Source organism: Channa argus, chromosome 2 (genome assembly GCF_033026475.1).
Source record: "Channa argus isolate prfri chromosome 2, Channa argus male v1.0, whole genome shotgun sequence".
Taxonomy (NCBI): domain Eukaryota; kingdom Metazoa; phylum Chordata; class Actinopteri; order Anabantiformes; family Channidae; genus Channa; species Channa argus.
The window spans coordinates 5,047,890-5,066,102 of record NC_090198.1 but is presented as its reverse complement, the minus strand read 5'-3'; the positions used below and the strand labels follow the sequence as shown (position 1 = coordinate 5,066,102).

Below are 18,213 nucleotides of genomic sequence, written 5' to 3'. Positions count from 1 at the left end.
TCTTTGACTCCTCCAGAGGCAGTGCAGCTGAGAGAGACAGGGAGGTCTGTAATGGATTTAAGGCCCCATTTTTAATTCATACATTAAGACATTTGCTCAGAAGAAAGGGAAGGAAAAATGGCACATGGAGCGGCATCAGATTTAATATGTCCTTCTATTCAAGTCATTTCTGTAAAGCTTTGGGCTGTAATCAACTAAGCTACAATTTGGCTTCTGCTATTTAGGCAAAGCTTAGGCTTCACATTTTGCATCACTGATCTTATTTATCTCATTTACCATTTATCTCACTGTGTCTCTACTCTTTGCTGCTACATTTTGTGTCCTCCATTGACTGTCCTAAAGCATGCATTAACCTGCGCCTTGACACGGTTTGGGAGATAAAATCACAACAGCCAAAATGACAGTGATACGTCAATCCACATGTTTACAGTAGTGCTGACAACTAACATAAATCAATAGGTTCGCGAGGGAGCTGCTGTCGCAGCCCGAGGTCCTAACACTGACTCCTTACAGTGTTTCTATTTCCCACATTATATTTCACACAGTCGCAAGTTAATTGTTCATGAAAACAAGGACACGCTCTCTTTATGTCCTCTTTAGTAGCCAGATCTTTACATAAGCAATGCTGACCTGGATGATACATAAGCATTGCCAACCTTGATGATCGTAATTGTGTTTTGTCAAAAGTTCACTATTGTAGTGTTTGGCTATAAAAAATACTATTTCCAGATATGTTGAGGTACTATGTAAAATGCAACATAGACAATATCATTGTAAATGATACAATAACAACATACTACATGTTAAAACTAAGAAATATGATTCATTTGTTAAAAAACATAGCAGCAACACATTTAAAAAACACATTAAAAAAAAAAAAACAGGTGCATTCTTGTCTAAATCCTGACACATATTTGCAGAATCATGACATGTGAACAAAGAGGTGAAATTATCTAGTTTAATCTAATTTAAGCAACATTTCCTGCTTACATTAGTTGCAGTAAGAAGGAAATAGTCAAGGACCGAACCAGAACTGACAGGCTCATTTACAAAAAACTACAAAGCAGTGGGCTGTTAACTCTTTACCATTCAAATTAGAGGCGAGCAGATGGATGTGAGGCACAATATGAAGTAATCAATTTACGGAAATAGAGGTAAACTGATTTAACAAAACTGATTAAGGATCAGCCGACAGGTAAACAATTATTCTGAATAATAGTCTCTGAAGTGTTTGTCTTTTAAAAAAGTAGTTTAACAATCTGGGTTACGCACAGTTTTAATCTAATGTTTTACAATGTTTTTCAGTAGAAGGAGGTTGGGACAAAAACTCTGGGATCATAACAGTTGGAGGAGTTGTGAATTTAGCTTTTTGGCAGCAACAGCATTAACTTGATTGAGAGAATTAATATAATAAAGCACTGTCATACAGAGAAGTGATTATTATTGGTTTTGTAGGACAGAAAACCATTTGCCCATGTTGCGAGATAATACACATTGTTTTAGATAAAAAAAAGGTTAACATACAAAACTATTACTGATGTCAGTCTGCGTGAATATTAAAGTTTTGTAAGCATAATTGCATTGTTAAGTTTGGAACAAAGTGTGAAATGAAATCAGAAAGAAAAATTATTGAGTAGAGGTGAAGAAGAATAACAATACAGCAGACTGATAGTTAAGCTTCTTTTATAGCATCGGTACTTAAAGGTTAGACAAGGTTTTTCAATTATGATAAGACTATGGTCCACGTTGGCTGAAGTGATTTAAAATGTGAAATTTGGAAGCTAAAGTGCAGTGAAAGGGCTAATGGTAGAGGTGTGACTCACTGGAGACATAGGTGATACACTGGAGATTAGGTGTACAAAGGTGATTTGTGTAATAATGGTAATTGTCTAAGATGTTCATACAAGAGCGGTGCTGAATTGAAACTGTGGTTCTAATGAGTTGGGAAACTAGAAGCTGAGCTAAGTGTTCAGAAAAGAAAATGATCTGTTTCACTGGTAGCTGTGCTCCCAACAACTGCTTGTTGGTAATAAGCAGGTATTGCTAAATAGATAGTACCACCTAGTACTTCAGGCACTTTGGGTCTTTCGAAGAGCTGTTATCTACAGAATTATTCTTCAGGTATTTTCACATTGCCCAAAAACACTCTATACTTCTGTCTTCTTCTTTCCACAGATGTAAACGACAACGTCCCATTTTTCACTTCCTCAATCTACGAGGCCTCGGTCACTGAAGGGGCAGAATCAGGAACTTTGGTTTTACAGGTTTCAGCAAATGACCTAGACTTGGGTCTTAACGGCAAGGTAAAAAACCTAGCTAAACATGCACCATGCGCATGCAAATGGTTCAGAGTGATCATTTGAAAGTGATGTTAAGAACAACACGTGTTTATCTGGCTGTGTAAACTTGAGCTGTTAACTGTGTTTAGCACCTGACTTTCTCTTTACAATTGTGTCTTTTCCCCCCCACCCACCACCGCCACCCAGATCTCCTATTCCCTGCTAGAGGATCGAAGTGGAGACTACCAGTACTTCCGTATTGACCCAGAGCTGGGATTCATCTACACACAGACTGTGTTTGACCGTGAAACCAAAAGCTCCTACCTATTGGAGGTTCAGTCTGTGGACAGCTGGGAGTCAGCACGGCCCAGCAAACATGGGCAGCCCAACTCCGGTAAGTAAGATCGACTACACAGACACTACACACCGTCTTGTAACTGCTGCCAGAAATAATAGATGGGTAAAAAGAAATACTACTGTGTGAGGTGAAACTGTATTATTAATTTGAAACATACTTCAGTCACTCCCTCAAGTTTTTACCTTTACAGTACCTTGTGAAATGTCAAGTCCCTTCTGCAATAAATACTGAACATCAAACCCATCTGCAATTACTAAACATCTCATTAAACTTCTGCTATATCAGCCTCAACTTCTGTAGAAATTCTTGCCACTTTATTTTGGAACCTGTCTTTTGCTATTTGCTCCAAATCAGCTACAAGATTATTAGTGAGATAAACCTGATGGTAAAGTCTAGCTCACAGTTGCTTCACCATTTCATTCCAAGGGCTCAAAAGAGGATCAGATCAGGGCTCTTTGCTATTCAGTCAAGGTCTCCCATTATTTTATAAGCCTGGTTTTGTGAAAAATGGCATAGTCAGGTTAGGACTTCTCTCCAAACTGTTGATATAACGTTAGTTAATTCCCCTTTAACATTACAGTGTCTCCTTGCTCAATCTAAAGCTATGTGTACATTCAGTTGTGTAAGCTGGTTAAAAACTGCTGCAGGTAATTCAGGTTGGTTCTGTATTTACCTCCTTCCCTACTACATCAACAGGGAAATGGGTGAACAAGCTACCTTCAGTATTTGTTTAGGTCCTACCAGTTCTGCCAGAGCTCTATTTTCCCAGCACTTGCAGCAACTAGTGTGTGTAAATCTGCTTCCAGATTTACACACACTAGACGCCGGATTGGAAAAGCTTCGGATAATCCAGCCTGTTCTCATTCCTGAGGCATCAAAAAGATGCTTTGTCCAATCCCTTCTCCATTACATGCTGACGCCTAGGGTGCCCATTTGCGTCAGTGATCAACATTCAGAGCTTTTACTGTAGTTCAATAGACAACCCGATGCTTTAATATTTGACGCCTAGCAATGGTCTATAAAGTGAAAAAGTCTCATAGGGAGGCGGACGGGCTGGTGGATGTTAAAACAAGAAACAGGGATGAAACATTGATTTGATGAAACGTTGAACATTCGCCTTAATGATGATCATAACACAACATGGTGCAATGTGGTTTCTATAGTCAGGAAGTACGTGTGTGATGTTCTCACTATTTGCAGCGTTTTGTTTTCATGTTATTTATCTTATAATTTAACCTTACCCTAAAGTTTTTGTGACTTACTCTACCGGCTGATGTTTCTTAATGCAGCCTTACTCTGAAAAGTTGTTTTCCCTAACACAGATTTTGTGGATTTTGTACCTAAAGCTGCTGGCGTCAAATGGTGGCATTAGAAACACCAAAAGGGATCTGTTGCATCAATATGATACGCCAAAGAATGTAAAAAGCAGCACAATTTGACGCTTTAGGAAGTGTTAATATCTGACGCTGTGGGATAAGAACGTGTTGATTTATTGGAATCAAACCGCTGTTTTAGTCTGGATCGACAGCCAAAACAGAGAGAGAGAGAGATGCCGTTACAGATGTGCCAGCTTAATGTAGATGTGGTTTAAGGGACTTGAAGGACTAATTGCCCCGTGCAGGTCATTATTGGACCTCTAACATTTGGAAGTATGTAAGTAGAGTTTTAATGTAATTATGCCAAAATTGGCTTCTCCGTTAAACTTTCAGTTAGTGAAGCATGATTAATGACTGTGCTTTACACCTATCCAACCGAGGCTCGACATCCTGAAAAGTGATCCCAGTCATCACCATGGCCCCTGCTAAGTCATAGAAATCAATATCGTAAGGCAAAAAAAAGTTCCTTTGAAAATGTTGCTTTTGAAATCTAGTAAGTCAGTCGATGTCTCTGAGCTTGTGTGACCTGCAGCTACATCACCTGTCACTGCATCTAACCTAAGCAAATCTCGCAGGTAAGGAATTTAATGAACAGACTGATTGGAAACCTGATATGCTATGACAATGTCCCATTAAACATCAGAGATAACCAATTCTACTGCCAATTCAGACTGGATGGCTGTGTGCAGGGTCAAGGGCTAGTTTACATTTCTATAAACCATTTCTAAAATATTTCTGTAGAAATTTACATTTCTATAAACTAGCTGCAATAAAAAGTATGTCTTTGTAGGGAAAGTAATTGTGACTGGATTATGCTTTCTTTTGAAATTATGATAATGTGTTCATATAATGTCAAGGCCAAGTCACAAATAAGTGGATCCAAAAGACATCAGTAAAATGTTACTTCTCCACCAAAGTATCTGTATGCACAGAATCCAATATGCAGTTTTTGTAGGTACAGCATTATTACACCTACAGCACTTAGTTTATTGCTGTAAGTGTAGTTTAGTTAGTGAAAGATTGAGCCTGGCTTAATAGAGCAAAGCTTAACAGTGACACAACATGTTTATCTTTTTGAAAACAAAACCAAAACCTGACCTTTACCAAACCACAGCTGAGACCCTGGGGTCAAAACTAATGTGTGTTTTTGAACCCACCCCTTGTGTCCTTGAGGCTCAATTTCTGTAAGGAAATGTGGCATAAACGTAGCTTCATTCACTGAAATAATGCAACGCATCTGAATCCCTGCTGGAATGTAATTGCAGTTACAGTTTGGCTGCATGGTAATTACATTTTTAAGAGACGAGTTGGATTTTGTTCATGTGATCTGATACATGCGGATGGTAAATGCCACACAAGATCTTTTATAATCATTGTTAATCAGCTTACATGTAAAATGTAAACAGATTGATTTAATTTCAGAAACTCTTCAGATTCTGTTGATATTTGAGTCGTTATCCTGTTTCTATCGCAATATTGGTTGCTGTAGTACAGACTGTGCTCATCCTTAGTTTTTTCAGACTCTGGGAGATAGCTGCAGACAGCTGCTCAGTGGACTTCATTTACAGCTCCAAATAATAATCTCTGTTTTTCCTCGTTCTATCTCTTTCCTTGCATCTGCTCATCCCACCCTACCGAAGGAACAAAGGCCATCTTTCTTTTTTTCCATCTGCCTCTCCCCCTCTCTTCCTCCGTCTCTGTTCCTCTCTCATTTGCCGCCAGATGAAATGCATACATGCTCCGATGGTAGAACAGAGAGTAACGAAGAAATGAGCAGATGTTAAGACAGATGGGTGGATAGGCAGAGGGGCTGAAGAGACACAGAGACAGAGCAGGATATATTTTTAATAAATAAAACCATAGATTATTAACAGATCAACTCTCTGTGTTTGACTCCAACATTTGTGGCAACTTAAATAGGGGTTAAATATTAAACAGAGCAGAGACTGAGAGACTACAGAGAATTGGGAGTCATTGCAATTATTATTTTTTCTGTTATAAACAGTAAATGAGATGAATGAAGGGGGATGGGTAACGAGGAAATTAACAAATACAGTACTTAATACAGATTCACGTCCACACACACGAGTGCATTGCAACTGTCAATACAGCTGATATAAGAATCTCTACAGAAAAATCATTGGATTTTGGTGTAAGCAAATTTTACTCCACAGTCTGTTAACTCTGTAATGAACCTTATCTTAATTTCATCACGCCTTGCTAATCTTAAAACTCCATCTTGCACCAGACTGAATTAGGGTCATGCTCTCTTCTCACACACTCGCACAAACACACAAAGCATAGAAATGAAAATCAGATCAATAACGCCGTGGCAGCAAACCAGGTAAATAAAGATACAAGACAGGAAGCCAAACCGTACTCTCTCTGTTTCCGATTTGAAATGAGCAATACATTTTTTCCAAAGATTATGGAAAATCCATTTTTTAGCGAGAAAATTGTTCTAAATCTGATTTATCCCCTGCATCCTTTTTTTTTCATTGAAGCCTACTTGAAAATATCGTAGCACATACTTGAGAACTTCATAAAAAAGGCTTGTGCTGCATCTGTCAACAATAAACAAACACAAAATAATTACTTGCACTGCTTTTGTATACGGCTCATTAATGTATGTATATATTTATATAAATAGAGACTTATCATGGGAATACACTGGTTATACTGCGGTATTTTATTTCAATTGCCTACGAAGTACTGTGGCTGTTTCTTCGGAGTACTGTTATATTTTTCATCCCATATGAAGCGCTGCTTGCAGCAAAGTGTTAGGGACTGTTGCATCATTGGTTTAGGAGAATCAGACGAACTTATCTGACTCCATGAAAGACACTATTGACCACATTCAACCTTTTCTAACATGATGGTCTCATTGTTTCACTGGATGAAGAAAAATAAAAATCAATGTATGGACATCATTTTCTTTAATGAATCTTTTGCTGTGGCCTTCATCCAGAGACGTGTCCAGATGATTTTGGAAACTCAGCTCTCACCAATTTAACTTAACTTAATCAAAGTAAAACTAAAACTACTGAACGATCACCCGCATTTGATATATTGCACATTACGTGTAGATACTTACAAATTAAAACATTTTTTTACTTTTAAATGTATCAGTTTTACAATTGAAATGTTCTATCTTCACCCCAAATGGGAAAAATCTGGGCTTTGGACAAGGTGTTTAAGTGTTGTGTTTAAATATTTACTATAACATTAATATTATATTCTTTACATTGGATAGTTGATGAGGAAATGGGCAGAGTCCAGACTTTCTTTTGTTTTCATTTCTTTTCGCGGTATCTTTATATATCTTTTTGTGTCTGTTTTGGTTGATTGGATCTCTTTTGGATATTTTCAAGTCATTGCTCATCATTTCTAAGTGGATTTTGTATCTTTTTTGTCTTCCAACTAAGCCCTTTTAATCAAGAACTATAAACAATACATTTAGAGAGCCTGTCCCCACGAGGCCTGTTCGGTAATTCATCCATCCAAAATTGTTTAGTTTTGTTTATTCCTTTTAACCATACATACATACTGACATACTGTATTACACATTGTACACGTTGGATCTAAAACCACACAAGAAACAGAAAATCTGAGTAGGAAAAAAGTGTTTTTTTTAACATCTTCATGTTCCAGCAAAATAAAAAAATGATTTGAGATGAAGCATCGCTAGATGCGTCCTAATTTACCCAACTGAACACACGTGAACCATTAAACCATTTCTCATAACTTTGGTTTTCTTTGGCCTATCGAGATTTCCATAGAGTTTGACGTGCAAAAAATTCAAGCGTTTGCAGTGCTTTGTCTTTCGGCTATGTTATCTTAGAGCGATGTGATTTGGATGCACCACCGTGACCAATGACTTCAAAGGGTTGAGGTATAATCTCAAGTGAAAGTTGTTAAAAAAAGTCCAATATACAAAAAAGTTTCACAGACTGTGGTCTAGCTTAAACGGCGACTCCACCAAATCAACTTGCTTTTTTAAACTGCCCTCTGACTTGGCTATATTAAGATATTTCTGGAATTCTAGATGAAAAAAATCACCCGGTGCTTTTTTATGATGTCACCTGGGGGGACCTCTGGAAGCAGGTTGAACATGATTAAAAAAATCTCCGTTGTGTGAGCTACAAGATAACATAATCTGAACGGAAGGTTCCTCCAAGTGATGTCATCTGGAGGCATTTTCAGTTAAAAGTAGAGAGATATTTTTGATATAGGGAAGTTAATAGGAGGTTTAATGCAATTCTTGTACATGTGCTGCCCACACTAGAACCATAAGAAGCAGTTCAAAATCAGTGAAGGTGTCCTGTAACAGAAGCAGCATAGGAGTGATTTAAATGCATTGTGTCTATTAACCTTCAAAGAAAACCACAATCTTTCCCTGACCTTAACCTAACCTTAAAGTGCTTTCGTTACTTAACCCTGACCATGCACAGGAGATGAACTTTGGTCCGTGGTATCTATTATTACATTTAATACCAAACATGTTTCTACTTGCAATTCTGTAGAAACTGTTTCGGAGGCAGAATTGGCACCTTCTACTTACACCGGAATCACATGTGACAGCTTTTAGAACATAGCTTGTATTACTTGTTTGTGTACAGTGGCTAAAATATTACTCCGGGCATTCAAAAAAAGCCAAGTTGAAAACCCCACTGGTCATTGGGGAAAAAACAGATAAAAGTTGCTGTATTTACTTTGCAAATGAGAGAGAACAAAATGTGTTATCCATCCATTCACAGAAATAACCTTGATAAACACTGTTTCCACATGCGGAAAACAAGCTCACCTGCCACTTATAAGCCAGTATGTAGGACAGGGTTGATGGTGAGATTTGTACACATACATGTCTTTGGAAGTGTGAAAACACGGATGAACAGGCAGCATTAGCAGATGAGAGGGAGGGAGAGGGCATGAGTACCACATCTGCCACATCTACTTTCTGTGTTTTCTCCGTCCTTCCCTACATGTTAGTGAACCTCTAAGACAGATTCCAAACACAGAAAAAAATACTAGTGTATATGTTTGGTTCTTCCAAAAGCTGCAGTCGTTTGCCATCTGTGCCATAAACTGTAAATTAGCTCTTCCACCTTAGCTTGAATAATGTATCTTATTTTGAAGTCTGGGTTGCCAGTTATGTTTGCTTTGATAACGATGTGCAAGAAAGTTAAGCTTTTTGTGTTGTAAACTACTCTAGCATTGCACTGATGCCCCCAAGGGTGCTTTGTGCTCTGCTTTAGAGGGAAAAAGCTGCTGAATGATAAAATGGATAAATTGGAGACGGGTGAAATATGTAATAGAAAAGTAGTGGACAAAAGTGATAGAAGAATAAAAAAGAAGTTATTTTTGTGTCTAAATGACTAAATTGTTGCCATCCAAGGAGATGCTCAGGTTCACACTGACAGAATTGGAATAGCTTCATGTTTATCACCATCTTTTACCTCTTTCTCACTCTCACTTATTGTTTTTTTTTTCTTTTTCAGACACAGCATATGTCCGCGTTTTTATCAGCGATGTCAACGATAACAAGCCAGCCTTCTCTCAGGCAGCCTATGAAGTTGATGTGGATGAGGATGCTGATGTAGGCTTTGCCATTCTTACCGTTAGTGCCAATGATGGAGATGAAGGTGGGTGGCATGGACAAAAGAATACATACACAGTCCTCTGCACAAGTAATGGAGAAGTATGGTCAGTTTATTTCTGCTAGCTGTCCACTGGAAACGTTTGAGCAAAAGATAGAAATATGAAAATGGGAAAAAAGTCCCCTTTTAACCTAATTTTAATTGAGCAGAAGTATCAAAATGCAACTGACTGTGTTTATTGTTCAGTATGATTGATTGTTCTTGGTTGAATTTGTTCTCAATGTGAAGATCAGAGAACTTTCTATGAGGAAATAAAGTTGTCATTTTTAATCTGAACAAAATAGGAAAAGTCAAGCTGAGACATTGCACAATCATTAGGCTTACTGAGTACCACTATTTGGAAAGTCCAGAAAAGAAAGAAACCACTAGTGTACTGAGCAACATGCACAAAACAGGCCAGACAAGGAAAACAACAACGGCTTATGACAGCTAAACCATGTACTGTGAGACCTGTGAAAAAAAACCAACAGTCAGTGAAATCACCAAGAAACTCCACAGAGCAGGACTAATGCTATCACAATCTGTCAATTTTGCAAGCAGAAATAAAGGGGCCAAACCACAAGATCCAAACCCCTCATCAGCAGTACAAATCGCAGTGCCAGGTTGTAATTTACAAAAACAGTACAAAGACTGAGCAACAAAAGTACAGAAAGTTTTTTGGACTGATGAGACTAAGATGAACCCCTATTAAGTGATTATTAAGTGATACAAGGGCCAAAGTATTGAGGAAGAAAAAAGCTGCTCATCATCCAAAACAATACAAGCTTATCTGTAAACCGCAGTGGAGGTAAAGTCATGTCTTGGGCTAAATGGCTGATCCGGAAACAGTGTCATTTACCTTTACTGATGATTTAACTTAAGATAGCAGCAGCAGAATTAATTGATATATCTACAGAAACATTTTAGCGGGTAATTTACAGAAATATATATCAAAACTAATTGGGAGGAGCTTCAGCAAGCAGCAACACAATAATCTAAACATGCAGCAAACTAATTAAACCAATTAACCAGGGGGTAACAGTGGGAGGTTTTACACGGGTCAAGTTGATCACCATACCAAGCCCAAGTGAACACGCATATCACCCGCTGAAGAGAAGACTAAAGTGAGAACCCCAACAAATCAAACAATTAAAAGCACAGAAAAGCAAATCACAAGAAACAAGAAATTGGTTTGGTTATGTCAATAAGTGATGGACTTGCTGAGAGATTTGCAACCAATTGTAATTGACTTTTGATCAAACAAGTTTGCCAATCATAAAGCTAAAATTCTCAATTTTTGTCCCACATCCATTTTGCGTTGTCAAAGCCAACATGTCTTGAGCATAAAGCAAACAAATTAATTGACCTTGTCATTCCAAAGCTTTTGGAGGGGTCTGAATGGGTGTTTCTTATGAGCGGGTGGTGTGAATACACAAAGGACTGTGTGGGAGTGATGGCGGTGCTTGTATTATAAAGCACATTGGAGCACATTTACTCAAACATATTGCTATAAAGTGCTTCTTTTTTTTTATTACTTTTATTTTATTCACTGCTTTTGTCTGACCCCGTTTTAGTGTGAAAAAAAAGGACTTGCACTATAAAATGTGTAATGAAAAAAACAATAATATATGAGTTTGAATGAGCCATTTAAAAAGTGCCCATTTATTTATAACCTTTTGATGTAAACCAAAGAGAAAAAGGTCTTAACCAATAAAATCTCTACTTTCAGCCTTTTGGGATTCAGAACATTATTTTTTTTTTCATAAAAAGCATAATTTCTCACAGATGAGAGGCTTCTCCTCTGAAGAAGCTGAATGCAGCTAGTAGATGTCCTTGTATTTTCTTATATGACTTGTGTTTTCAATTATTTGTCCAATATGCTGTCATTTTCGCGCCATTACCAAATTGTACGTATACCAAGTTTGAGAAAGTGGTGCTGACTTTGATCAAGTTTAACAATTAAAATTTAACAATGAAATGAATACATAGCCCATTGTATGGTACACGGCAGATTAATAAAATATAATACTAAACTCTCCTATTGTAAGAGTATGGTGGTGGCATGTGGTGGCTTTCAGGACCAGGGGCAAATGTCCGTTCACGGCAGAAAGGATAAGATCATTAGTGTGGGTAGAACACACGTTGGAAAAGATCAGTAAAGTAAAATCAAGTTAGAAACGCTAATTGTTAAAGGCAGTTAATAGGAAATAATACCTTTTTGAATACTAGAATAAAAAAGAGCCAAAGTGAACTGATGCATGCATATTCCTGGTCAAATGCACTTCATCTGCTACCGTATCGTCACAACAAATAACTATCATCATGTAGAAGTTTAATTTCTCATTGTATTGTTCAGGTTTGACCCGTAAAAAACAAGGCTAAATCCTCTGGTTGCAATTGCATTAAGTAGTAGTTTGGTTTAAAACAGACGCAAGTCCTGTGAAAAGGCGAATTAAACAATACATTTAATTTGCATTTTAAATTAAATAATACTTTTTTCAGGGCAGGTTGGCCGTGGTTAACACTGCTGCCTCGCAGCTAGAGGCTTGCGTGTTTTGCGCCCCGACCGACCGTGTCTTCTCTGTGTGGCCTCTACATCGCCCGTAGGTGTGAATGGTTGTCTGCCTGTGTATGTCCCGCCTCTCACCCAGTGACCTCTCGTGACCCTAAACAGGACAAACTGTTACAGATAATGAATGGATGGATAATGTTTTCGTGTCGTTTGTTAATCTGCATTAACTGACTCTCTGTCACTATTACAACAAATCTGAAATGCTATAAAAGCTACAGATATACCGCTCACTGATGACAGACAGTAAGCCTGTATAGCACAGCAAGCAGCAGTTGCATTTTATGACTATTTTTGGAGATGGTGTGACTAAAATATGCCTCCATTTGATATATAACTGCACTTTCTTCGTTGTTTATTGCTTTGCAGGAGGGAAAGAAATGTTACGGCAGTACACAGTATGTGTGTGAAGAAGGCAGACAGACTAAGATCAGAGAAGGTCCCAATAGCTTTCAGCACCCATAATATGTCTTCCTGTGGCCTGTAATGATTGGGTTTGTGAGTCATTAATTCAGACAGACACTCTCTTGCTCAGGTTCTTAAAAAAAAAAAAAATTAGACTGTTCAACAGCAAAGCAGATCTAAAGCTGACAAAAAAATACAGTTCAAGTGATGAAATACAAGAGTGAATTTACTCAGAAATGACAAAAGACCAGCTTGGAGGAAACTCCGAATTGTGATAATAGAGAAGTTAAGGCCGGTCATCAAGTTACCAGTTCAAACAGCTGTGATTAAAAGACAACCTAGTTTCATTTTAGCTGCTGTATTTCCCCTTAAAATTGGTATTTTTGCAATGACCGCCTCCATCGTAGAAACAATAGCATTTCAGGATCCAGAATTGCTTGTTTTTACATATTTTTAGTCCAGTCGTTTTTCTGCTAATGCTTCTAAGTCCTTCAGTGGAGTCCCTGGTGTCTTCTTGGCCTCCATCACTACTAATTATGTTCACTCAGCAAAATTATGCATGTGCCAGATTACTATTATATTGGAGAGTGGATGAAGTGTTCTTCTGTCTTAACGTTGTAGTCGTGGCCTTGATACTGAGTCACTAACTAGTGAGTGGACCTTCTATATACAGGTGTATTTATACTGCAGTACTTTAAACACATTCACTTCCCTCAGGTGAGGGAACCAACTGGCTATAGCAGTGATTATTTAGGTGATAATTCTATAATTTTAATTAATTTAGATTACATTGTAAAATGTGTTCTTCAAAAATTTAATCAACCATTCAAGAGTGGGTGAATCTTTCTATACCCACTGTTTAACTAAATACATCCATACACCACTGCTCAGCAGCTTCCAACCACTGGAAAGCTGGTGAACGCTCAAAGCTATATTCAGGATACCAAGTTAGAGATCTTGTGGTTGTAGACAAGTGCTTTTTCACACCACTGCCTTAGTCATGGTGCCACCTTAACTCACTTTAATACCTGCACCTTTCGTTCAGGCTGAATTGGTCCAAATGTACTTTTCACTATCAGCTGTTACTTCCTACCTTGTTACAGAGGAGTTAGATTGGGTGGTACACGTTGGAGCCCACTGTGTACCTGCTATGTTTTTAGGCTTTGAAAATTGTTCTTTTTATCAATCTGAAGCAATATGTCTTTGTAAAGCTCTGCTAGATTGAGAAAGGTACAGACACTTTTGAGCTGTCGTCTTTGCTCAAACCAAATGAAGGTCGCCCACAAAGAACCTGGTAACGCTGTTTACTGATGCCAACGACAACAACAACAAAAAAACAAACGATTCTACCTGGAAGCAACTCGTTGAGCTAATGCAGTTATATTCTGTTTCATAAAGGTCTCACTGTCGCATTTTGTATTGAAAATAACCTCCAAAAAAATAACATTTAAATGAGTGATGATCACGCACTGATATACTGATATTGACATCAAAGGTTCCAAACACAGCATTTCTTTAAACAGCAGTGACTGGTAACTTCAATGTGAAATGAATCCATTTTCCTAAGAAGAACAGTAGCAGGAAATGGTCTAAGAATACTAAGAAGAGAGCATGGGGGGTGGGTCGTGTATGTGAAGATGAAGAGTAAGAGGGAGGGAGAAGGGAGGGAGGTATAATGCTTATATTATCTAGCATTTATCACATGGGAGTGCAGAAGCCTGCTGCACACCTGACACCTTGCTGTGATAAATAACCCTCAGTGGCTACACACAGACACAGTTATTAGAAAAGGACACGTCTTGGCTCACTCAGTTGGGTAAGAAGCTTGCTAGAGTCTTGAATAGAGGTGTTATCTCAGAGATGAAGGAAGCAGTAGCATTTCTATGTTTGCATAGACATCTCAGACATCTCAGGGTTTAGGTTTAGATAAAATGTTGTGGTTTGCTTAGATTCACTACTTCGTCATCATGTTCTTCATCATGACTAGCAAGCACATTCATTAATCAATGATTTGTCATTGTAGGGCACTAGAATAGGTATAGATTTAAAAGGTTAATCATTTATTAACTGAAACAAATTAATTAGTCACACATCACCAGCTAATGCAAATTAATATTTATTTTTATAAACGTTGTAGAAAACACAGGTGAATAATTATTGAAATAATACACACAGCAAATTAAACTATTTCAACCACTTGTCCTTCGAGCAAGCAGCCGAAATATTTTACTTGCCGCAGCCGAAATATTTTACTTATAGAAAATATTAAAGCGTTTTATTATAGTAATTTGGGCAATGAGATTTAATTAAATGCAAAACAAATAAAAACAAATAAATAAAATACATAATCTCCAGTATAATCTCCAGTTATTAAATGAATATTTCAAAATAAATGTTAAAGTTGAGGCAACTGTGGCTCAGATGGTAGAAAGAGTTATTTTGCAATATCAGGGTCATAAAGTTTTAGGTGTTATTTCTGTGACTAAGGGATTATAGTTTTGAAACAATTCATTAATTTGTCTCAGACACGAGCTTTTGTATAAAAGTTAAATATAACTAAAAGGTTCAACGTTGTATCTGAATATACTACAGTCATGAAGCATTAATACTGATCCCAGGTCATGATAAAATCAGAAAATGAGATGACCAGAAGAAAAAAAAATAACACATTATATGTGTGTATGACACATTACTATAACATCTGTAGTCTGACTTTACACCTTGTGTTTAACAAGCTAATTTATGCAAATATTAAAGGGCCCTATTCATGCACAATATGATTTGCAGCTTAAAACTCTAAAATGACATGAATAAGAGTAAGTGGACTTTTGAATATTGCATAATAAAGAGTGGTGAACTCTTTCATCCAAATCAAATGGATGAATGTGACATTTTTAATCTAAAGTGATAATTTTAGAGGGAAAAGAAAATACATCTTGCTTAAAATATTTTGAATAGTAGACAGTCCCCTACTTGATAGGATGCACTACTTGAGGCACCAACAGCAGAAGTGAGAGTTGCGAGAGCAGGTGAAACTGATTACCACTGATTAGTTAAGCGGGGACAAATGTGACGAGACCAGGAACAGGAAGTGGCTGCAAAATAAAAGCCTACTATCTTCTCCAAATAATTTACTACTGTGTACTTTACTTTACTATAGAGTGGTACATGCTGATGCCTTGCACATGATGCAGATCGCTCACTATTCCATTTCCAAAGAATCCCCAGATGATCGTGTTTTCACCTCTATACTTCACTCATGGTGTCAGGCATGAGCTCTGCATCTGACACATGTTCTTTGCTTGGTTCCAAACACCTCAAACTTTGACTCATCAGTGTACAAGTCTTTGTTCCACTCATCTAAAGTCCACTCTTTGTGCATCTTGGCCCACTGCAACCTTTTCTTCCGATTTACTGACCTTATTAGGGTTTTTTCTTGGTGTCCTACTCACAGTGTCTGTGCACACTGGTTTCTCTCTTGTTTTATTCAACTATGCAGCCAATTGAGTAGCAGTGAGGCATCTGTTTTTCAAGGATGACACTCGTAAGTAGTTGTGTCCTTGGGCAGATGTGCGCTCGGGCTTTCTGCTGTGTCTTCTGTCTTCTAGTGTACATCTTCTAATGAAATCTTTAATTTCTTGGCTATATATCGTTGAGAATAACCTTCCTTTCTCAAGACAAGTATAGACAATGTACTCAATGTGCGTTTTTGTGTGTTTTGTGATCATTTTACAAACATTTTAACGAATAAAAGAAACAGCAGATAATACAAATACAAATGTGTGTAGGTGTTTTTCAATGCTTTTATAAGCCCAAATACAAGAACTTAGCTCTTTTCTGAATTTTTAGGTAGTAAATTAGAGAATGCCCAGGCCTTTATGTCTTTTAGCTATTCTTAAATTTTGATTCTCTGTTATGTTTTAAATATCTGTTTTAAATATAAATATAGCTGTTACCTAAGGGGGCGGCTTTTAGAGGTGGGCGATACTGCAAAATTTTGTATCGATCCTAATATTTAGGATATTATTTCTGAAGCATGACAGGACTCTTCCAGTGACTTCTGTCTCGCTGCCGGCGGGGCTCTGTCTGAAAGATTTGCCTTCCTTTTGTAGTTCCGAGCTCTCTTTGTCATGTCGTTTTATGTGTTTGTGTTAGTTGGTGGTGTTACCACAGTAGAGAATGACCTTTTTACAGACGTTGCAATTCGCTGTGTTTTCATTCACAGCAGTAAAATACTTCCACACAGTGAAACCAAGGGAGGCACCACCAACTCTCTCTGCACCTGCTTGCTGTTGGCGCTGCTGAGTCACGTGATGGTAGGGCAACAAAAGACAGCAGAGCAGGGAGGGGTGACCAATGTGCGTGACGTGCGATGGGAGCTGCATAAGAAAAAGTGTTATATACAAGCGCATTTTAAATATTATATTTCATGCAAAATAAATAAAATCACTGGTTTAAAAAAGCCCTTAATGTCGATATTTTGACTTTTGGATTGATCATTTTCGATACGACCCCTATATCGAAAGTATTGATTAATTAAGGATCAATCCGTCAAGCCTGTATGGGTGCATACAGGCTTTAGCTCAGTTGGGAAGGCAGTCATCCATGGACCACAGGGTCAGTGGTTCAATCCCCGGTATATATGTCAAAGTCTCTCTGGGCAAGACACTGAACCCCCAACAGCCCATTCCCGTCCCCAAATGTGCAGTGCTGGTCCAAGCCTGGTAGAAATTGGGGGGGGTTGCGTCAGGAAGGGCATCCGGTGTAAAAACTGTGCCAAATCAAAATGTGGACAATGATCTGCTGTGGTGACCCTGAACTCACAGGATAAGATAAATAAAATAATAAATGTCTGAATATAAAGTGAAAAGTATTCCCTCGCACATAACCCTCTACACTAGAACTTTATTACTAACTTCTGTTTGCTTAGAAGATTAATCATTTACATAAACAAATTGAGGTAGCACGGTGGTGGAGTGGTTAGCGCTGCTGCCTCACAGCTAGAGATCTACAGTACATGGAAGATGCAGTCTGTGAGATTGAGGTTATATAAAATACTCCAGAGATATTGCGCATGAGGATCTATCTGTGACAATCGTGGGGAAGATCTGGTGAAATGTATTCACTAAAAGTTACAATTTTATTTGTTAAGAAATTCATAGCCATTGTTGCTGAGAGTTAGGGGAATACTTGGCTCAGCAGAGCTAGGAGCTTTGTCAGCCTGGCTATGGTGCTGCAAAGAAGCTGGGGGTTCTTTTTCCTTTCTTATTCTTCTATTAATGATGAATAATAGGATGTTTTGGTGCTACGGAGGGTGAGGGTTTTTTATTCTCTCCAAAATTTTAAATGTTTGATATCTTTACTCTTAGTGACATCTGCCAACCTTTTATGTTTCTCTCTCTCTTTTCCCTCTCTGCTTGTCTGTATGCTACAGTTTCAGTAACTCATAGTATCTAGGGTGATGAAAAGAGTTTTGAAAATGGTACAACTGGGAAAAAAAAAAAAAAAAAACAATAATTTTCTCTCCGTTTGTTTGTTTATTTTAACTATTACTCCCTATGCTTTTTTTTTGTTGTTGTTGTTGTCCTTT

At 37.8% G+C, this 18,213-nt stretch overlaps 1 protein-coding gene across 1 annotated transcript in view; it reads left to right on the top strand.

Annotated features, from left to right (window-relative positions):
• si:ch211-186j3.6 (neural-cadherin) overlaps positions 1-18,213 on the top strand; it is a 306,902-nt gene that overhangs the window by 145,808 nt on the left and 142,881 nt on the right. The window contains exons 14-16 of the mRNA XM_067494964.1: positions 2,176-2,303; positions 2,487-2,673; positions 9,512-9,655. Of these exons, the coding sequence (XP_067351065.1) occupies positions 2,176-2,303; positions 2,487-2,673; positions 9,512-9,655 (459 nt within the window). The remainder of the gene's footprint in view (positions 1-2,175; positions 2,304-2,486; positions 2,674-9,511; positions 9,656-18,213) is intronic.